The sequence below is a fragment of the Sceloporus occidentalis genome, unplaced genomic scaffold (genome assembly GCF_023333645.1).
Source record: "Sceloporus occidentalis isolate IW3139 unplaced genomic scaffold, rSceOcc1.0.p SCAF_4, whole genome shotgun sequence".
In the NCBI taxonomy this organism is placed as follows: Eukaryota; Metazoa; Chordata; class Lepidosauria; order Squamata; family Phrynosomatidae; genus Sceloporus; species Sceloporus occidentalis.
In genome coordinates, this window is record NW_028316984.1 from 174395435 (window position 1) to 174418777 (window position 23343).

Below are 23343 nucleotides of genomic sequence, written 5' to 3' on the forward strand. Positions count from 1 at the left end.
ACATGTAAATCATCAGTTTCAGTACTGAAGTCTTCTTTCCTTGCTACACTTTAATTTAAATTCATGTATCCTTCCACAGATGACTACAGTACACACTGTTCTTCCTTCTCCTGAAAAAAAAAAGTAAAATAAATAAAACTTTCACCAAACTGAAAAAGGCAACTGGGTTCTTTGTCATTTAAACTTAGTATATTTAATGGCAATAAACCAAATTCTTTTATACTAAGAATCTGTAAAAATCTCATTTTAATTTTTCTAATATTTTTGTTTTTTTCTTACCACTTACCACTTAGGACCAACTAAAATATTAATTAACTAACTTATGCATTTATCTATTTACCACATCAAAACTAGTGATTGATGCAATATATGGATGCTTTGATAAATCATTTTTCTGTAATTAATGTTGTCTCTTGAAAAACATTCCTATTCTGGACACATCCACCACATGTGGTAGTAGGGACTTTTTCCACATTTTTTTACTTGTGATGTAAGATATTTAATGGGATATAAAATAGCATATATATGATATGATAAAGAGCGAATTTCTGTTCCACTGGCTAAAACAGATTGCAATAATTGTGCCATAAGGATGTTATTTCTTCTCTCTATATTGCTGTTTCAGATATATGTGTGCTATAAGAAAACTGGCTCTAGAGGGTTGCATAGCTTCACCCTTCCAATTTTGAGGGTGAAAAGCGGCATGCAGTGAGGAAGAGGATTCTTATTTCACAAGTTCCATCAAATCCTGCTATTCTACCTGAGATGACCACTGCTGAATTCTGCCTCAAAACTTTTTCTTATATTGTCTTTTTGGCCATTGGGGTTGGGGGGACAGAGCTTGCCAGTAAATGCTGACATGTGTAAAAGACTAATATTCTGGGTTTGGACATGGTACTTGACATTAACTGATATTAAATGTTTGAAGTTTGGAGGTTTTCTGGAGCATATGCTCCTTTATAGTTCTGTTAGAAATAACAATGATGATTTTGTAAACTCCTTTACATGCAAATCAAATAGTGTGGTATAAATTTAATAATCCAAGAAATGTTGTCCCAAACTGCCTGTTCAATACTAGATTGTGTCTGCTGCCTGCTCTGAATATATCTTGTACAACAGATAGGCTACCACGGACTGTTACCATTTTGGCTCCAAATTGCCATTTTCTCTTTTGGTTCTATTTTCCTTTGTATACTTGCATCATTAAATTATTTCTCAAACTTGCTTCTTCTTCTTCTACTGTATTTGCAACATGGCCTGCAGCCCCTAAGGAATCCCTGCATCAGCACAAGTATGCACATGTGTACCATGTTTCTGCATTTTGCCTTTTCTATTCTCATCTTCCTTGTGTTGCACTATGGGCCTCTGGGCTATTTTTAAAAAGCTTGCAGTACTTTCTTGCTCTTCATGTACTGTACAGTGTTCATTAGAATCAAAATGAATAAATCAAATAAAAACGTGTGCTTTTAGCAGTGCTTTGCATTCCAGTTAACATTTGACAGAATTTAATACATGAGCTAGTAGCTCCCCATAGTGGAATAAAGAGCAAGTGTCATGGACAACCTACTCCGATGGAGACAACAGCCCCACTGACAATTAAGGCTCTCATTCAGAGAAGCATAAGCAGAGATCTAAGTCTGCAGTGGGTATTTTTAAATTTCTAAACTGGAGTATTCTGAACAAACCTCTTCAAGTTGCTTTAAGAATTTTTTCCCTGATAAAAACTGCCTTGAAATCCAGGCCATGCAACCTGGAAGATGGCTTCCACTGCACATATGTAAACCTGAGCATGTGTGGAAGGGACTAAGTGGTTTCCTTTCACATGGCCATATAAAAACACTCTCAACTGAACCAGTAGTATTTGATTCTGTGATAATAATCCTGAAGGAATTCTAGATGGCATTAGCCATATCCTCTACTGATTATATTGGGTCATTTGCAGGTCACTATGTATCTCTAGGGAAATGTAAGCCTCACTCATACTTGTGATGATAAGCACAGCATTTTCCACACAGTCATCATAATACAGAAATGCTAACAGCAAGGGTTTTTTTTTTCTCTCTCAGCCAGCCTCAGACATGCTTTTATCCCTTAGAAGTACATGCTGATCAGAACTGAAAATACTTCAGGGGTTGTATTCATGATGATGCAACCTACTCCTCCCCAATCCATTGCCCATCAAGCATTTTATCTACACTTTCCACCATCCCTGACCACAGGTCATATTGGTTGATAATAATGGATTTATCTAAAAACCTGGAGAGCACCAAGCTTTTTTTGGGGGGTGGGTGGGTGGGGGGAAGGAATATTATAATAATATAAGGGAGAACATTGCCAACACATATTTACTTTTCTTAACCTACAAATCATATGTTCCCTGTCCTCAAATCTTCATTCAGTTCCCAATCCTTTAATATTTAGCCAGTGCTTGCATCAATACGCAACATACAAAGGCAAGTGATGATACTTTGGTGCCATGCAACACTCTCAAAATACACAATAGGGTTGGCAAACTGCTTATTACAGTGAGCCCACGCCATATGCAGGCTTCACTTTCGTGGCTTTCAGCATACGCTGAAGCCACGGTAGAATTTAATGAATGGTGTGCACTGCGCTGCGTGCACATGCCCCATTATTTTCAATGGGGCACGAGCACATACAATTTTCCCCTTACATGGAGGGGTCTGGAATGGATCCCCCATGTAAGGGAAGGGACCACTGTATTTTGAATTGACAGTGGCTCACAACCATCATCTGTCTCAAGCTGCAATGGCTTGTCACTCTCCACTGTGAAACAGGACTACTCACTCCAAAGTGAGCCGTTAGGATCCTATATCTAGCAGAAACATATTCTTGTCTTGTAAAATCTTCCAGGGACTTTTGTACTAGCTTATCTGCCATGTTTTCCATGTCCAATATGTTTTTGTCTGTGCCCCTTGTTCTTCCATCTTGAGGGTGGATGGGTATTTTTTAGGAGAGCTTTAGTTGGGTATTCCTGCATGGCAAGAGCTTGGACTATAAGACCCTTGTGGTCCCTTCCATCACTAAGATTTTATGATTCTATCTTGTTGCCCATTGCCAGCCTGCTTAAATCTGAACATAATCCCAGCCTTTTCCTGAAAAGGAATCCCTTCTCTCTGCTCAAGGAGATCTGTACAGCACAACCCAAACTGCACTAAACTATGTGGGAACAGTAAGACAACAGGATGGAAGGCCAAGTCAACCTTGGAGCCCTCGGATCAAACTCACAACCTTGTGACCACAGTACCACCAGGGCTCCCTTTGGGATGGGAGATCAAATGAAATTCATAGTCATAACATGTACTCATAAAATCCTAACCAGAACTTCATCAGACTTGGGACATCTTTGTGGAAAACTTTCTGGAACCATGAGGGACTGGTTATAGTTACAGAAGAAATAGTTTACAGCATTCTCTGGAGATGCCAGCCACAGATGCTGGTGAATTTCTAAATGTGTTTTACATACATATTAGCATATACAAATTTCATGCAAATCTGCATGTTCTTTTTTATGAAGCACCTCCTCTCTGTCAGGTGTGTATATATCCATCCTGTCCTAGCCTATGATGCATTGTGAATTACATCATGGATCTACCAGTAAAGGTCTTTATCAACTCTTACTGAAAACATACCACAACTAAAATTCTGGCATTGACACTTGTGCAGTGACAAATGATAAAAATTCTGATCTACAGTAGAGCATAGGGAAGGATTCTGTATTCTATGCAAGTCAGACCTCTTAATCTGGAGTACTGTGTTCATTTCTAGGCACCTCATTTAAAAATGATATAAACAAGTTGGAGCAGATTCAGAGAAGGACAACATGGATGATAAGTTGGACAACATAGACGATAAGATGTATGGAGCACAAAACATATAGGCACACTTTAAAAACCTCAAGGGCTAAATAAATAAATGCTCTAGCTCAAGATCCTTGCACTGAGCTGGGAGTTGGTCTCAATGGCCCATGGTGCCCTTTCCAGTTCTTATGAGTCAGGGAGCAGCCTTAGAGGATTAGCCCCTCTATTTTTATTTTAAAATAAAACCTATACTGGTTGATAAAGACTTATACTGGTTGAAAAAGTCCTTTGTACAAGTGCCAGTGCCAGAATTGCACGCTTGGCATGTTTTCAGTAACAGTTGATAAAGAACTATACTACCTATCATCAACCCAAGATAAAAATCTGGTTATAAAGATAACTATAACTATGCCATTTGGCATAGGGATGGAGAATATGTGGCTCTCCAAATGTTGCTGGATTGCGACTCTCATGATCCTTCCTTCACTCCTGCCTATGGGAGCTAGGACTTGTAGAAGTTACAATCTACCAATATCCAGAGGGTTTACCCACTCCCTTTCAGCACATTATTCTATATCTGCCATGTATAAAAAAGATGGTTAAAAATGCTGCAGTGCATCTGTGTCAAGTGGATCTATTTTAATTCCATAGCTCTGTATCTATGGAACACTTTCCTCAAGGAAGTTTGCCTGGTGGTGACACTGTTATCTTTTTGGCACCAGACAAATATGCACTTATTCTCCCAGGATTGTTGACACAAGAAACAGAATTGCTATTATGGGAAATTAGTTTTGTAGTGTTCGTTCTCAGTTGTGGTATGAAGGTGACCACAGCTGTTTTAAGTGATTTTTATGGATGAAAACTTGTAGAGCTTCAGTTATAGTGTTTAAACAGTTCTTATGTTTAAATAATTTTTGTTGTTGACTTATGTTTGTATTAGATAATATATTTTTCTTTATGTGGACATGGCCTTGAGAGTTTGTCTGTGTAGTTACACAAATTTCATAAACAAAATGTATGAATGTTTAGTGTTTTTTAAAATTCATTATTTGACTAAACTTTTTATCCGGCGATTATCACATATACTCAGAAGGGGTTTATTTATCTGACCTTTGAAACATTTGCTGAAGGACAGTGCAAAAGCCCTGCATATGCAAACCTTCTTTGAAGATCATTAGAAGGATCAAGGAATAGTGTACTTTCTTTCTTGCTCTATACCTTTGTTTGAACTGGTATCATGAAACCTATCATGAAACAGCTCCATTGGCTTCTGTGATGTTGTGGACAACTGTAAAATATGTTTGTGGTGTCGTATACCTTCAAGTCATTTCTGACTTCCTGGTAAGATTTGTTCAGAGTGGTTTTGCCTTTGCCTTCCCCTGAAGCTGAGAGAGTGTGACTTGCTCAAGGTCACCTGGTTTCTGGAGTTATAGTCCAATGCTCAAACCACTGGCACCATACTGGCTCTCATACGAAGGTTACTGAATGTATATTAGTGGAAATAAAGTAGTGTATCGTTAACTATTACACACACACACACACACACACACACACACAAAATATTAAGGTAAGTGGTCTGTGGAAAAGTGTGAGAGTATGGAATGCTGAAGGTGATTAGTAGTTGGCTGAAAGTTTGGATGTGCTTTTGACAATGCAAGTATGTGAATCAGTTAGAGCCAGTTAGAATTAGAAAGCATAGTTACAGCAGGGATAGCAATCAGGTCAAGGGTCAGTTGATTAGAACAGAGAGTGCAATCTGTGAGCTGCGTTTGAGGAATGCTAATTAAAATAACAACTAACCCAATGTATTATATTGTGACCACACATGTTTAAACAACAAGTAATTGTGAATAGTTTTATTATCTTCTGTTAAATAATTTTATTTACATACACAGAAACTTTTTAGGATCCCTGTATTTGAAATTAAGTTAATGATAAAGTCAGGCACAATGGTGTCTGCAGTGTACAAGTGTTGTTGCTATCTTTGGTGATGGAGAGTCAGTGTGGTGTGTTGGTTTGGGTGTTAGACTAGGACTCTGGAGACCAGGGTTGGAATCCCTATTCAACCATGGAAAACCACTGGGTAACCTTGGGAAAGTCACACACTCTTAGCCTCAGAGGAAGGAAAGACAAACCCCCTCTGAACAAATTTTGCCAAGAAAATCCCATAAGGTAATTTCAGGGTCATCATAAGCTGGAAATGACTTGAAGTTTCACAACAACAATAATCTTTGGTGACTAGTTGGAAAGAAATCCACAAGAATTGTCACCGATGTGGTTGTTACAAGACGTAACAGCAACTGTTTAAGCTAGGTGTTAAAGAACTGGCAGCATCTTAGTAAATCAAAAGAATCATCACCAGATAGTGGTGGAGCAAGAATGGTTCCCATATTTGCTGGCAGTGGTGCTTCCTATTTCTTTTGTGTTACAACTCAAAGTCATAATGGTTTAGGATTATATGAATGATTCCTTCATCCAAGGTCCTTCTCTTGGTGTCCCAGTGTCAAAGAAATTTGGTGATCAGTGACAGGGCCAGTTCCTGTCTGATCCTGGACACTAAGAAGAGTCAGCCCTTGAATGGGTGACTGCAAACAGATACCAGGCACTGCAGGTTATATTTCTGAAGAAGGAACTGTAAAAACCACCTCTGATTATTCCTTTTCTAAGAAAACCCCATGAAATTCATGTGGTTTTGTTAAGTCAACAGGCAACTTGAAGGTCCCTCTATTACCATTAAGCATCATGTGGGCAAGTTACATCAGTGTTTGGTGGCTTCATGTTCTTGACTTAAAAAAAATTAAAGGAATATGCTATGTGTATTTAGAAAATACTTGGTAGTATTTTATTTTGTCATTCCAGAGCTTGCAATTCATATTAAACTAACATTAGAGACATGTGACTGTGCCAAGTTCTCTTTGAACTGAGTGTGGGCATCAAAGCTTTGGACCTCATAAATCATACACACAAACCCCGCAAAGACAGTTTCTTCAAGGATAGTGGTTCTCAAAATTTCACATCTTACAAATCATTCTATCAAAGGAACTGAGGCCTACTATAATAGAAGGAAAAAAAACACCCATCATTCCCCCCCCCCAGAAGAATATATACCTGTCTACAAACATTCTTTTATTATATTTTTCACTTACAGTACATTGGTGGCACAGAATAAGCTATTTTATTTGTTCAGAGGAGGTTTGCCATTGCCATCCCTTGAGGCTAAGAGTATGTGAGTTGCTCACAATCATCTAGTGAGTTTCATGGCTGAGCTGGGAATTGAACCCTGGCCTCCAGGGTTGTCCAACACTCACACCACTATGCCACGCTGGTCACATATGGTGACCCATGTCAAAAACAGTTTATGTGTGTAGGGAAAAAGAAGAGGTACTGGGAACATTCATTCCACAGTAAGCTTTCAGCTGTCCCAAACCATTCACCTTCACTGCCAGAGGAGTATTCTCTATGAGGTGGCAAACAATCCATACAGAAAACACTGCAAAGCATGGCACCCCTTGCCAATAATAACCAATGACTGTAGTAAAACCAAGAAAGAAGCTGTGGGAACCCAAATCATATGGAGGCAATAAATTGCGGAACATCAGAAAAGGTAATCATCCCTGCAAGATTCCCTCCCCCCAAAGTACCAAACCCTTCAATAAACCCAGTTTACCTTACTACTGGTCTGCCTGTATCCACTGCGTATACCATAAGTCGTGTGCACACATATGTGCCCCCAGCTCTGCAATCCACTCTGCTCCTGACCAAATGCTGATTGAACAAGAGATGTGACTGTGGAAAATGTAGGATGCAAGTCTGCTCTACTGTGACATGTGTGGATTCAGTGAGCACTACCACAATGAGATCCATGTAAGCATTTCAAATGCACTAGGGATAGATGAATCTGATGGAGATGGTGCCTGCTGATTCTTACTAAGATATTACACTACCTTAGTCAAATAGTTGTGTGTTTCTTCTTTTTAGAGCTTTCAAAGAAACATCATACTGCATTTTGATTAAAAAACATAATTGGAAAAAAGGCCTGCATTATAAAGAAATGTATCTGTTTTACATTCATAGTACAGTTAGCCCTTCCCTTACACGGGGGATCCATTCCAGACCCCGCCGCATAAGCGAAAAAATGCATAAACTGAAGCCCCATTAGAACTAACAGGCTTGTTTCTGTGGTGTGCGCCTGGAGCACCATGCCCCATTGCTTCTTCCGGGGCGTGGGAGAAGTCTCCGGCACGGCTTCCAGCATAAGCTGGAAGCTGTGTATGGCACGCCTGCATATGATGCGGGCGCATTGTAGTTTAAAATAAAATAAAAAAGAATTTTGTTCATGTCATGCAGTGTTTTGAATGCAGTCTTTTTGACAAGCTCCAGTGAAGTGTATACCAGTGTTTCAAAATGAGATAGCTATCTTGTATATGACACTGCAGAACAATTAGAGCATTAGTAGTAGATACATGCATGGGAGTCTGCCCCAAACTGCACACATATACTCCAATTGCCGCATTTTCAATTGTGGTTTTCTACCCCAAGACTAACCAGTTTTTCCTTACACAAATTTGGTTTATATCTGTCAAGACATTCTTTCACAAACTTCCACTTCTCAGCTGTTTTCAGACTACATAAACTCTCTGGAAGTTTTCTCCTGATGAAGAACTATCTATTTTCCTCAGGGCCTAGGGTATTTTAATAAATACAGCGACTTTGCCAATTCTTTCTCTTTCTTGGTAGTGCTTTATTTCCAGTGTTTTCCTTTTTAAAACACACTTACACTTCCTCCTCCTCCACACACACAGAAGTTATTTTTCCAGAATATTCTATGGCTGAACAAATATACAACCGTTTTATTCAAATTAAAAACTGTTTTCACTATATAATGTTTCTTCTTTTTCTTGAGTTTCTTACAGCCAAGTCAGGTATGATGTTTACTACAAAAGACTATGTAAACACTATTTTATTGGCTGTTTTATCTAATTTTTAAAATCAGTTTTGTTACTGATGCTCATATTGTCTGAGGTGCCACTTACCTGAGTTGATAAGGTCAACACTAAATGTAACCCTTGTTTTAGTAATTGTCATTATTTGTTACTTTGGAAAGGTACTTTTAAAAATCAAAGCACAGCATAAGAACTTCTAGCTAAGTAAGACAAGTTCTCATTTTGCAGGCAATAGCTTTAAGCCTAACATTCCCATGCAAAATTCTGCATGTGGCCTATCCTCCTAACAGTCAGGGGATCCCTTGAACAGACCTGGAATATGGTGAGGGGTTGGATTTAAAGAGGGAAAATAAAATAAATTCGAAAGCTGATTTTTACATCAGCATAACAGGATCCCAGCCACTTTGTTCTCCTGCCTAAGCTTAGTTAATGAGGAAATTAAAACCCAGTGATTGTTTCAGAATCACTGGCTCCCAAGTGATTTTTGATGTTCTAGTATAAAAGAAAGGCATACAACTAAGAATAAAATTAAAGAATATTCCTAGTAGAAGGTGGAGGGCCAGGTTTGAGCAACCCTTTGACATGGTCATCTCTGGTGGAGCCCCTTCCCCACATTGGATGATTCCCACCTACAGTATTTGTTTCTGTGGATGGCTGGATAAATCAGATAACCAAAGAGAATGAGCAGGAGAAGTGGCACACTTCTTAATGAGTGCCAGCAGGCCATCATCTTAAGTCGCCAGAATGCCACTGAGCATTGCTGTGGCCAATTACTAGGTAGTTGCTGTCTAGTTCTCAGTGGAGCATTGGCAAAGGAAGAATGCCACCTTTACTCAGTGGAAGGGAGAGAGTTAGAACTGTTGATATAGTTAATGTGAATTTCACAAGCCACTTTTATACACAGCAAAATCAGTTTTTGAAAAACAGAGTGGCTGGCCAAGAGCAGTCAAGGAGGTATTCCTTCTATAGAAATATAACCTTGGGGTCATCCTGGGATTTATTTTGTTTGAAGAAGGGGGCATCTAAAGCCTGGTTTTGCATGGTGCAAAAGTCACAGCTTTTCCTAAGCACATGTACATGTACAGGCTAGTGTAATGTGTGAATGAGCCAAGTGACAAACAGAAAACCCTTTATTTATAAAAGTATTTCCCCTGCATCACTGATCAAGTATACCAAGGGACAGTTGGGTCTACCTGCATGCAGAATTTACTGGGTGAGCTGTCACAAATTCTTAAAGAATTAGATATGTGAATTTTATGTACTAGAGTGGTGAAAATCACTCTTAATACATAAACATATTCTGCAAAAGAAGAAAAAAAATAACTGGTCTAAGAAAATGCAGTTTCTCCTGTTATGAAAATGTCTGCTTGAGTGATCCTTTGTTAAATCCCTCTTTCTGATTTCCCCCCCAGAATAGATCTAATTTAATCATGCAAGCTTAATATTCAGTGTAAAATTAGATATAATTTTTAATTCTTCTTTTCTTCTTATGTCTAGTTCTTGAAGGAATCTGGTAATCAGGCACACTTGAGGGGGGGAAAAGAAACCAAAAGAAAAAACCTATTTTTGATGGTGGCCCTGGATATAAACTTACCTGCTTACTGAAGAAAAATACATATTAGTCTGTTATTAAAGGAAGTACAGTTGTATATATCTAAAATATACTAGTACCAATGTAAATTAGATATATACAATTATTGTTATTCACTGCTCATACAATTTAAGATACAGGGACAACCACCAAAAATTATACTAACTAGAAAAATTAACAAGTATCTAATGGAAAATCTTTTTTCTCCATCAGAACTGTTTTTATTTTTAAACCTAATAGGCTGTGGGCTAATGAAATAGAAGGTTAGGCTTACATATCTATGGTGCTATAGGCTATAGAAATATCTACTCACAACCTGCTTGTATCTCAGGGGGAGTATTCAAAAGCATCATGGCAGTGGCAGCATCAATGTCAGGATCTGGAAAAATCAACCAATAAATATATTAATTTACAAATGGGCCAATTCCCACCCCCACTAGTTCACAGAATGAACGGATTCTTGGTAAATCAACCAAAAATATAGCTAGAAAAAGAAAAATGTCCTTGTATCAAAGTTTAAACATGGTCCCAAGACTACAGGTAAGCAGCCTACACTCCAGTCTGTCACCATTCTTCCTCCTTTCATTGTTGATTCCTGTTGTAATGATGGCTGAGATTCTGTGGGCTGGTATAATGCTGGGGATAACAGGAATAAAATGACTGCAGTTGCAGAAATGGTGGTGGGGAGGGGAAGCAGAGAGGTTACTACTTGTCCAAAGAGAAAAGCTGTCCTGCTGGCCCCCAATGGATTCCTCAGCTTTCCTTGGCACAGCTGTGCACCTCTGCAAAAAGTGCACTACCCCTGTGTAAAACACACAATTACACCTTAGGGAGTGAATCTGTTAAATCTTTGACAGCCACAAGACATTCTATTTCTTCCATATTTTGGGGGTATGCTTTCTCTGTCTCATGTTTGCAGCCAATGATTTTGTGAACAACACAGGCTTGGCAATGATCCATTTCCCTGAATTTGCACTGTCTACTTGCAAAGGGTTTGGAAGAGTTCAGATGAACCCTATTTCCTCTTCCTTGTGTTTGCATGTGTTCCAATGGTTCACTAGACCATTACCTATTTTTTTTTTTTGGGGGGGGTAAGAAGGATATAAATTTAATAAATAACAATAAATAATTAAAGGGATCAAGAGGGCTGCATGTGTTGTCTCCTTTTTGCATGGATGTATGCAAAGCTGTCCCAAGACATTTTACTGCCCCAGATCAAGCAGTAAATGTTGCTCAGATGTATGATGGATTAATCCACGGCTGGTCATGAGTATGTTGCCACCCATGTAAATGAAGAGGCATCATAGTCATGACCAGCTGTGGGTTAATCCATCATACACAGTTCAGGCAAGTAAGGGGTGCAGGGTAAAATATGAATCTTTTAAAACTATACATTTACTTATCTTTGATAATACCCGTGATTAACCTTTTTTTGCAATGCTGGCCCAAGATATTTTGCTGCTGCAAATGGCACTTCTCACACCCACAAAGTGCCATCATACCCATGACCAGCCAAGTTACTGGGCAAGTAAGTCCCCATTGCTCCCAAAATCCCACAAGCATGCCTTCCTGCTTCCTAGCAGCAAAAATAAAACAGTAATTAACGGGGTTTCACATCAGGGAAAAGATGGACTATTAAATAAATAATAACTAGCAATTTGCTATATTTTCATGACACCAAAGATTTGCTCCCTGCTTGCCTTCTGAATCTACCAAGTGCTAGGACTAAGTGCAGGTCCCAGGTACAAATGGCAAAGAGATCTATAGAGGCACACCCTCAGCATGCAAGATCTATTTCTGGGGTAGGGAGGGATGGATCATGCTCTTGAGTTATACTCCTAAGATCACATAACAAAACTGGAGAAAGTGTATGAACCCTAATAAACTAGATAGTGTAAGTAACTGTAGACACAAATATGACATTGGGACATCTCCATTCTCAACCTACCCCTGGTGTCAACAAGAATTCAAAAAGTGCACTTGCATAGGGAGTATGTGTAGAGAGAGAGAGAGAGAGAGAGAGAGAGGGAGAGAGAGAGAGAGAGAAAGGGGGACAGTGAAGGAGAGAGAAAGAAAAAGAGGAGGGAAATCCTGGGAAGGCACCATAGCCATTTGCATTGGATCATCGCTTGTCTGCCATTATCCTTAATCGGTTTCTGAATCCATCACACACAGTTGGTTGACAGATGGCAAGTAAGGGACACAGAGCAAAATATGATCCTTTTATAACTATATTTACTTGTCTTTGAGAAGGGGCTGCATGGCTGCTATGGAAATAGAGGTAGTCATGACAACAGTAAACAACCAAGAACGGCCAGTGAATAAGCTGAAAAGAACATCTGCCCCAGCAAAGCGTCCCAGCTGCCCTAGGGCGAAACTTGCTAATCGTGTAGCGGTGCTGCGTGACAGAGAAAGCCGCCTATGCCATGTTCAAATAAATGAAGTGTGCAATTGAAGCAGACATAAAAATGCACACCCTTGCTAACTGCAGCCTCTGTGCTCCTAAACTGAATGACTAATGGGCTCTTTTTTTTGGCGGGGGGAACGAGATGGAGAAAAATACTTGTCACTATTTATACTAAATTACATACCACAAAATTCAATTTGCTGCTAATAGCTTCTTGCCACTTTATTTTGGTATTATGTTAGAAAATTACATTTTAGTGTTAAAAATACATATTTTGTATTTGTTATAAATGCAATTCAATTTCAAGGATAATAATATAATGGTGTATAAAGCCTAACAATCTGTTCATAAATATAGGCTGCACACAGTGTAAGAGATCATAATGGCTATTTTGTCTATCTCTCTGTCTCTCACACAGCTTCCTTTACCTTTTACAGATGTCTTTCTCTGATGCCCATATTATCTTCCTTTATGGAAGATGTTTTTACATCCCTTTTAAACAAACTCAGTGATTCCATGTCAACAAAAATGGAGCCAAACTTGAGCCACTGGGAAAGAAGAGGAAGTTATCACATGGTTGGGGACATCCCAAGGTTTGTAGAACTATAACAATTCTTTTGTGGCAGAAATAGTGTCAGATGACCAAAAAAATAAAAATAAAAATTTGGGGGGGGGGGGGTCAGGTGGGGGATTGAGTGAATAGGTTTTGCCCGAGTCTCTACCAGCTCAGTAAGCCATGGGTGGCTGAAACTTTGAACAGCCGCTGAGTATACTGTAACCTTTTATTTCAGGTCTCACTGGCTGTTATTATGTACCTTAAGGTTGCTTCTGACTTATGGTGACCATAGGGAAAACCCATCACAGGGTTTTCTTGGCAAGATTTGTTCAGAGGGGGATTGCCATTGTCATCCTCTGAGGCTGAGAGTGTGATTTGCCCAAGGTCCCCTAGTGAGTTTCCATGACCTTGTAGCAATTCAAACTCTGGTCTCCTAGAATCCTAGTGCAACACTCAAAGCACTACACCATACTGGCTCTAGAACTCTTAACTATCAAAACAAAATGAAAACACACAAACACAGGATCACCAATAAGAATAATTCCAGCTACACCATACACTCATCCTCACCCTGCCTCCTGTTTTAGAAGGTAAGGCAATTTTTATTGACCTTATGCCCAGCATATAGGATTTTCTATAATTCTGCATATTAATCTTCTGTTTCCTCCCAAATCAATTGGAATGTCAAGAAAAAAGGGTCTAAGGTTCATTAGAAAAGAACATTTGAGAAGGCTACAATGGATTCAGCGTGTAACATTAGTTCTCAAAGATCACCTCTATCAAGAGAACAGTAGGAACAGCTAAACGAAGTTGGAGTATGTGGATATAAAGAGATAGTAGTGTAACTTCTACACGAGGAATGAAACAGAGACAAAGCAGCAGTTACACGTATGTTTTAAATCAAGATATGATCTGCTATCTTTTATGAATATGCTTCTGCATATTTGCTATATCAGAGTCATCACCTCCTATTGCAAAAGAATAGTACAAGAAGAGTCCAAGGACAATATAGTTCTTGAGATGCTTCTTGAAAATAGAAATCAAGAGATTATTAGAATAGTGGGACACTGTGCTCCAGAGATGAGCACAACCAATGGGAAATAGTGAAGATTAGAGAAGAAAAATTGTTCTTTGTACATTCATACTGTGTCAACATTTCACCTTCTGGATACTATTTGGAAGAAAAACTGTTGTGCTCTTCTGAGGAATTTTAGCTCTATTACAATTTGGAGGCTCACAGCAAACAAGGAATGCTGCTGATTCCCTGTAGTCAGAGGACAAAACACCAAGTATTTTGAACAAAAGTAATGTGACACAGGACAAATGCTTTGAGTTTCAGTCATACCAACCCAACTGATCTAAAACTTGTTAAATGTTCCTGTATGATATAACAAGAACGTCTTGATGAAGTTTTCTATGAAGTGTTGTGTTCTCTCTTTTATTTTGGTAAAGTGACTGTCCTTGGGTTGCATTCACAGGTGACTTTGCCTTACTGGGCAATGCTCCTTTACTCCTCATCACTTAAAGGCCACTTGAAAGGCTGTTACTGAGCACTGGGGCCTGCTCAAAAACATCTCCTCCTCCCTCCCACCAAAAAAGATGCAATGACATTGTGTGAGCAGAAGTATTTCTTCCTATGGAAAAGCCACCACTGGGTACAACCCATTCTCTGATGCAGGAAAAGTAAATGGCTAGGTCTACAAAATAGTGGTATGAAGTATGAAACTCTCACTAGTGCCTTTTTGCTATTGCACCCACACAGCAGCAAAACAGCCAATGCAATTGGCCAAATCTCACTAGGCTTAAATGATCCAAGCTCACGTTCTCAGGCAGTTTCTTTTATAATATTACACACAGTTCCTTTGTGTGAAGGAGGAGGACACAGCAGGAAGAGGGGATAAGAGGGAGCTATATTAAAAACAGATTAGTTTTTCAGTATGAATCAGGGAATAACCTATCAAGGTAATAAAGCTATATTTTCTCTTCCTCCATTCTTCCTTTTCAAACATGTCATCTAACTCAACTCAATCACTCAATATTTTCCCTACAGATTATTACTTATGAGGCTGTTCAAGATTGTTGTTGTTGTTTTGCAAATCTCAGGGTTCATCTAAAGTATCCTTTATATTATACAGTCATACTACTTTGTTATCACTTTAACTGCCATGAGTATCCTACACAATCTGGAGATTTGAAGCATGGTACGCTACTAGGACTCTCTGATAGATAATTCAAAATTCTTTATGAAACTACAAATCCTAGGATTCCATAAAATGGAGCCATAATAGTTAAAATGGTATCAAAGAGCTGTAACCGTGTAGTATGGAAGACAGTTACGTTTACCTGTTCCTTCCTCTTCTGTGTGAGTACCATAATCTGGGATATATTATGTGCACATTTTCCCTTGGGAGTTCAGAAATAACACGCCCAATGAAAACTACAGTCACAGAACTATGGCGTTCTCTGTGGCAGAACTATCATTGAAGCAGCTTCAATTACAAAAAGAAATGATGTATGTACGTGTGTGTTTAAAACTGAAATACAGAATAGAAAACATGTCACCTGTTAAGTTATGCTTAATGCACTTCTGTCTGCAAGAATATTAAAAATATTCTTGGGATTTCAAAATTATGTGAATGCACTTTCTTCCCCAGTCAAAATTATTAATCTGCACTCTTTACATAAACACCAAGGGACTATTTTTTTAAATTGCCAAATGAAGCAGAAAATAACAATCTCACACCATATTTTATCATTATGTTTGTTTGAAAAAAAACACAGCAACAACACTATTCCACATTTCTCTTTTCAAAAGAGCAATCTGTTTGGAAGTATTTTAAAATGCTTCCCAAATGTTCCAATGTTGATGGAAAACACATTTCACAACTTAGAGACAAATATACCCTCACTGAACCAAAACATAAGATGCCTCAATTTCCCTTAGGACTACGAAGTGAATTTGAAGTATAGATGCTGAACACATTGGATGAAATCCAGCCCTTTTGATGAGAGGTTCATATGGGGAGCATGCCTTTAAATTCTCTATGAGGCCAATGTTACATACATCTGGAAGTCTGGAAAAAAGACATATGAAATCACAAAGTTGCATGACCTTGGTACATAACGACAATCTAGGCTGACTTCTTTGAAACCAGATCCCTTCCCAAGTCCATCTCAGTTTGCCAGGAATCATGAATCACAAATCCAAGAATCACAAGCCACGAAGCCCTGGCTATGTGGTTAAAGACAAGAACAGCACTTCTGGACCAAACTAAAATATATTTATTCCCCACAATGAACAGATTGATGCTTCTGAGAAGCACATAGCACAGTATAAAGCCAAATGGCCTCTTCTACTTTTTAGCACTCAGCCCCAGGAAGTGATTAAGAGTTCTACAGTTTATGGAAGAGAAGTCTCTCAGAGTGACTAGCTATCATGAATGACAAGACACTGACTAGCTCTTTGTAAATATATCAAATTCCATTCTAAAGCATCAATGGTCATCACTGCAACCTATGACAAAAAATGATTATATCAATTGTGCATTACCTTCCTATTTTAAAAGTAATTTGATATACAACTAATTGAAAGTTCCACCCTAAGAAATTGTCTGCTAAAGACACAAACCTTTAGAAGTTTCTTACTACTTTTTTGTTATATTTTGGAGGGAGCTTAAAACAAAATGACATAAAATTTGGGAAATTCCACCCAAATTGTAAATATGCCCACATGTCCCTACAAAATGTTACTTGTTATACTGTACCAGGAATTTATTTCATTCTTATAAGTAGTTCATTGTTAGTATCTATGGGGCTGAACAGACAGGTCAAAATAAAGCTGCTTCGGGTCACTTTGGAAGTATGCTGTTTAAATGACACACGCATCTTAGGAATCCAGAAGCTGCACCAAAGCTATACTCCAGTCCTTAGGACTAGAGCATGGCTTTGGTGCAGCTTCTGGCCTCTTAGGACAGATGCATCATTTAAACAGCATCCCTCCAAAGTGACCCGAAGCAGCTTTATTTTGGCCTGTCTTTACGGGCCCTGTGTTACTTGTAATTCACTACTTCCATGTTTTGAGTGTTTTAAGAAATCCTCTATAGAGAATCAATTTTACTTGATGACCCTGAGTTTTAATACTAGCCATTATATTATTGGGTAATCCTGAATGACTCTTTTCTAGCCCGACCTACGGTACTTCAGAGGGTTGGTATGAAAATAAAATGTAAGGATCAGAGCCATGTACAATGCCTTCATCTGGAGAAAAATCTGAAATATATTTGTAAGAAATAATAACATATAGTATCATGAAAGAATGAGAACCATTGTCCCATCCCCTCTATGCATGCTGCTGTTATCCCTACCCAGTTGTTCTCTTGTAATACAGGCTCATGCTCACACTATACAGAAAGCCAATACTTCCATAATCGTCTATCAGGAGCATCAGCTAGGAATATGTATCACAATGTACTTAGCTTTGAAACATCAAAGTCAGTACTATTGCCACTTAACATATCCAAACAATACAGAATCATTCAGTATATGGCACTTGTTTCCATGACAGGGTTGTGATCTAAATTGCATACATTTAAACTATGGGCAGAAGTCAGGATGTATAATAAATATGAATATGTATAAACTAACTCAACAGTTTGTCACAAAATGCTTAAATGAACATAGGCGGTCCTGAGATGTGCAATGCTTTGATATTCACTAAGCTTTTCCCAGTAACATAATCAGACAATATCACCACAGTTTAAATTAAAAACTAAACAATATGCTCAGTCATTAAAGGATATTAGTTATAATTGCAAAGTGCCCATTTGTAAAACAAACAAAAGCCAAAAAACCACCTTTCTTTCACTTAGTCTCAAAGGTGCTACAAGATCTCTCTAAAAACAAAAGCAAATATTAACATGTAACGGACAGAAGGACAAAGGCTATCTAGGTACAACAAAGCACAATAAGCTTTTCAGTTGCCATTAACAAGAACAAATGATATGTTTTCTGTTGTGTACAGCATAATGCCAACTGGCTAGAAAACATGATAGCTTTTATATCTTGCTCATAATGCACCATTAATATTTTCTATAATGGCAATTTCTGGGTTCAAATGAGCCAGTTTTAGTTCTTTCAGAACATTTGTAAAATTCATCATTAAATAATATGTAGCACTGATAACAAATATTTCTTCCAGTTATTCTGTTATCTGTATAGAAGAATAGTTGTTGAATTACATTTTGTCTGCAATAATAACATTTTTCACTGAATGTAAAAAATTAATAAGTTGCAGAAGCCATTGTCTGTCTTCTTTCATGCTGTCTATGTTTTTGCTGCATTAGGTTTGTTCCAGTTTAACCCACATCAGCCAGCCCTTCAATTATCTGATATACCAACTAAAGCGAAAATAATGAGAACATGATCACATAAGAGAAGATCACTGGTGGTTTAGTGGACTGTTGGTAAGTATGGCAGTGTTTGGGGGATAAAATCTTTATGGAGGAGCAGATTGTTTAAAAATGTGGCAGATGTACACAGAACTGAGTGCATAATAACAGGAATAAAAGCTATGGTTTTTGTAATAATCTCTACTATTTCTACCCATGTAACGTACAATATGGTTATATCTAGCCTATTATTCCAACAATGACTAAACAGTGCATCACTCTGTATTTGGGTCAGCAGGACAGTAAATCTCTGTTGCTCCAAGATCTGTATGTGCAAGAGACCTGTAGCAACCTAGAGAAGAGTTCAAGAAAAGAGTCTCTAACTATGATGTTTCCCAAAGTTAGGATATTCCCTAAATCTAAAGGTTTGCCAAGATTGGTTCACATATCACAATCAGCCAAGCTCCTCCAGATCCTTGGTTTTCCAAGATGAGGCAAATTGTTGATGCATACTGCTTGATGGCTACAGCTTGGCTTGTCATACAAGTGCAGGAACAGCTACGCAAATAGTGAGTTTATTATTGTGATATCTCAAGTGAGGACCCTAGTTTGTCTATTACTAAACAAGCCAGAGGCATAGATCAGAATATGGCTCTTGTTTCAGAGATAAGTCGTACTGTAGTTTGTTAGCCACTCCCATTAGCAGGAGAAAACAGGCAGAACTGACTGAGTAAGCTGTGTCAAAAAGGAATTCCTTATTCTCAAGAAGCTGGGGTTCTTAGGAACTCTGGGTATCAAGTGTCTATCAGAGATTACAGCCTCATCAATTCCTTCATTTCTGGTTGCCAATAAGCTCTGAGTCTGGACAGCCACAAGGGAGCTCCCCAGTGAGCTAGCTGTCTTTTGCAGCCAGACATCCATGGCCCATGAACTCTGGCTTCAAATGACACTGTCATACTTGCCATCTGCTACCTGTTCCTTCCTCTTTTCAAATAATTATCACCCCCCCCCCCAAAAAAAAAAAAAAACAGAATTTGCAGGGCGCTGGGAGACAGCAGGGAATTTTGCTGGTTGGGTGATCAACACGTAAGGATGGAAAGGATCCCCCCAAAACCACCCCCGCTGCCAGGAAGCTCTTTTTTGCATTGTCTGTTTGAACAGATGGGAGCTCTGCAGAAACACTTTTGTTTTGGGGAGAAAATAAATTGACAAGGCAAGATTAATACCCACAAACCATTTACTACACGACAGACCAAAAACACAAAATGACAGAGCACTACCAATGGTCATCTACAGTCTCCAGCTGAGATTAGAAATGGCAGTACCCCAAAACCAGTTGCAGAACATTTCAACCTTCCTGGACATATAGTAAATGCTTTACAGATTGTAATGCAAAGGAAGACTAGAAAGAGAAACTGCTGAACTAAATTATATTGATAAATTCCAATCCATTAGAGGAGCTTTGTATGAACAAAGACAACGACTTCACAGTGCACTGCATATATTAATGAGTTATTGCTGTGCTGCATGCATTCAAGACATTTCCAACTTACTTAGAGCTGGGGTGGGCAAAGTGTAGCCATTTTTGTGGGCCCCAGAGCACCCTGGTTCTTTTTAAATCTTTTTTTGCTCCAAAATGACTCCCAAACCCTCTAGATAGTGTAAAAGGCATTTCAACTATGTGCGGAACTCCCCTGGACCCCCTGCCAACATTCAAACAAAATGTTTGCAATATGGTCTCAAAAGGAGGGAGGGCATTTTCACAATGGTTTGGGCCCACCCTAGGCCAATTCAGGCCCCAAAGAGGTGTAAGTGTGAAATATCCACTTCTCTGCACAGTATAAGTAAATATATTGTATTGTCTCCAATTCAGATGGTTTAATCTATGGGATTTTGGATGAGAAATAGCAACCAGGGATAGGGAAAAGGGTTGATGGGAAGTATTCAAGGGCTAAAGATGGCCGGGGGGGGGGGGGGAATCCTGAATATAGTTAACTCTTAAGGAGAAGGGTGTAGAGACAAGATTGGGGGGGGGGGGATGCTTCAGGATCTGGTCTGTCACCTGTTTTATCACACTGTCTGCCTCCTTCCAGAATGAACGAATTAACCCAATACATTTTGCATCTGAGCAGACCTATTTAGGATAGTCTCAGAGGATGGTAATGGCACCCCCCCCCCCCGAAGAAATTTACCAAGAAAACCCTATGATAGGTTCACCTGAGGGATTTGAATCTCTCTGTTCCAAGTGGAGCATTTTAAACATTAGTCTGTACTGTTTCTGTGAGACCAGTTCTAGCTTTTAAAATGGTAAGAAGGTTAAACATAGTGGAAGAAAAAAATAAAACCATTAATATGCTGAATTTGCATAATTAGAATGTACATTAGAGTGGTTTGCATAATTAGAATATTTTCATAACATGCAAATTAGGTGCTCGAATTTTAAGAAGAGGAGTATGGCAACCCTACCGTTGTAACAAACACTACTAGCATGAAACACAAAGTCATTAGAAGTAGTACAAAGAGAAATCAAAGCCCAATTTCCACTGCAACACTTGAGAAGCCTCCTCTTCCACTGTGCATCCCTACTTGAAGCTTGGAGATAGGAGCCAAGGACCATATGCATTCACATATTTCTTGGGAGAAGGGCTGTTGAGTGTTCTCCATAGGGATGGTACTTGGATGCATTTTCTTTTCTTTTCTAAAACCCTTTAAGGGAGATTAATTGGGAGGGAGGGGAGAACAGGCGCTGACCTGTAACACCAGCATTAAGTCAAATAGGATCCTGGACTGGTTTTGCTAACATTTAGTCACTGTAGATACCCTATCTCCAAAAAGTTGTTTGAACAAGGCTTTTTTTTTTTTTTTGCAAGCTCAGTGTATTTCTAACTGAAGTTTTATTCTGAATTGTTAATAACTATAAAACTGATTAAAACATCCCACCAGTAAGATGGGATTGCAACAAAATTTGATACAGAATTTGCACCTTATTTTTGGATAGCAGCCATCTTACAGATTCTACTGACATACCAAGTTGCATGCACTGAATTGGCTTCCACTTTACGAGATCATTCACTAGGGCTGGTAAATTTTTCATAGGGATTTTTATAAAGCCCTATTAGAAAGCCTGCAACAAAAAGCACTTTTAATTCAGTGCAGCTTTCTTCTTCCCTTCTGAAGTTCTCCAGCACAGGTTTTAATTTCCCAGCTGGACATCTCCAGCATTTACAGTGGTTGAAAGAAATATCAGTAATGCCTCTGGGGATTCAAGTAAAAGTTTGGAGGAAAGAATTACTCTTTTTAAAGGTGTAAAAATAATCAAGTACTATAAAAAAAACCCACATACCACAAATCGCAAATTCCCTTTTCAGACAACAGAAGGCAAATGAGCTAGTTTAAAATGCCCTTTACCCTTTTGATTCATGTATGACTGAGGCAAAGCAGAAAATAAGAGCAAGTTTGTTTACTAGATCCAATCCAAATACTGTATTTAACACACAATAGAAAGAATCAAATGCATTAACTTTACACTTCTAATGCCACCTTTCTTCATGCTTATATTCTTCAGGCAAAAGGAAATGTACCTCCCAGAAGATCTCCACACTACAGAGCAGCCTATCTGGTTACCCTTTCAAAATGCAAACTTCAAAAATTGCCTAAAGTAAACTAAATGAGAAAAGACAAGTGCCATTCATTAGAACATAACTGGAAAACTTCTTTATGTGTCCAGCAGGGGGTAGAAAAATCCCTGTGTGCAATGAAGAGCTCTAAAATATTTACATCAAGCAACCTCTCTTTGATACTGCTAATTCAGCTTTTTCTTCTATACAAAAGCAAACCTAACCTGCTATCAGATGCTTTGGATCAGCAAGACGCTCTCATCGCCTCCTTGGGGACCTTACTCATCATCTCCTGTGTCCTTTCACTCCTCCATAACCATTTTGATTGGCCCAACAAATACATAGGAAGTGAATTTTGTATTACCGGTACATATTTGTTGTTATCTCCCATCAATTAATATATTATATATATTATTGCTCATCATCAAGAGCAGCACTCCTTTTTTCATTAGTAAAACCTCATTGACTCCACTGGGTATAAAATAAAGCATATGGTTAATTCTGCAAAAAAATAAATGAACAAACAAAACAAAACGATACTGAAAAGCCTGTAAAATCAAAGGTAGATCATTGGGGAGATTTAAGGAATTTATGAGCTTACAGGCTCTCTGCCTTCTGTCCTTGTTCTAGATCTGTTATAGCCTTACATTTGCACTGGCAACCAAAGGCATGGCTGCTGCTTCAAAACTAAAGCACACAGAGACCCTCAAGTACAATTCTGAGACATAGCCATGCTAGTCTGAAATATCAGTATACATCTGAGGAAGCAGACCAAGTCTTACTACAACTTCTTTCACAGTTAGACTGAAAGGAGCTACAAGATCCTTTTGCATCAAGAACAGCCAATGTTGTCAGTGCTGTGAAAGTATATGTGACTAACTGGGATGCTGCTTCCAGGGGCATCACTAAGGTTGGTGTTATCCGGTGTGAGTGCACAGAAAGGGCTGCCGGGGTGCAGGTGGACTGCCCCACCATCAGTTCCTCTCCTGATGCCTTGCTCATCTGTCCCCCTAGAAAACCA

The 23343-nt window shown here is 38.7% G+C and overlaps 1 protein-coding gene across 3 annotated transcripts in view; it reads right to left on the reverse strand.

Annotated features, from left to right (window-relative positions):
* Positions 1-23343, reverse strand: part of FOXN3 (forkhead box N3) — a 170432-nt gene that overhangs the window by 25709 nt on the left and 121380 nt on the right. The window contains exon 5 of one of the 3 annotated variants that reach the window (XM_089522373.1): positions 10672-10734. The exons of 1 other annotated variant lie outside the window; for it this stretch is intronic. In XM_089522373.1, the coding sequence (XP_089378499.1) occupies positions 10672-10734 (63 nt within the window). Of the gene's footprint in view, positions 1-10668; positions 10735-23343 lie in introns of all 3 variants that reach the window. One more of the 3 variants, XM_089522372.1, reaches the window with a different exon arrangement.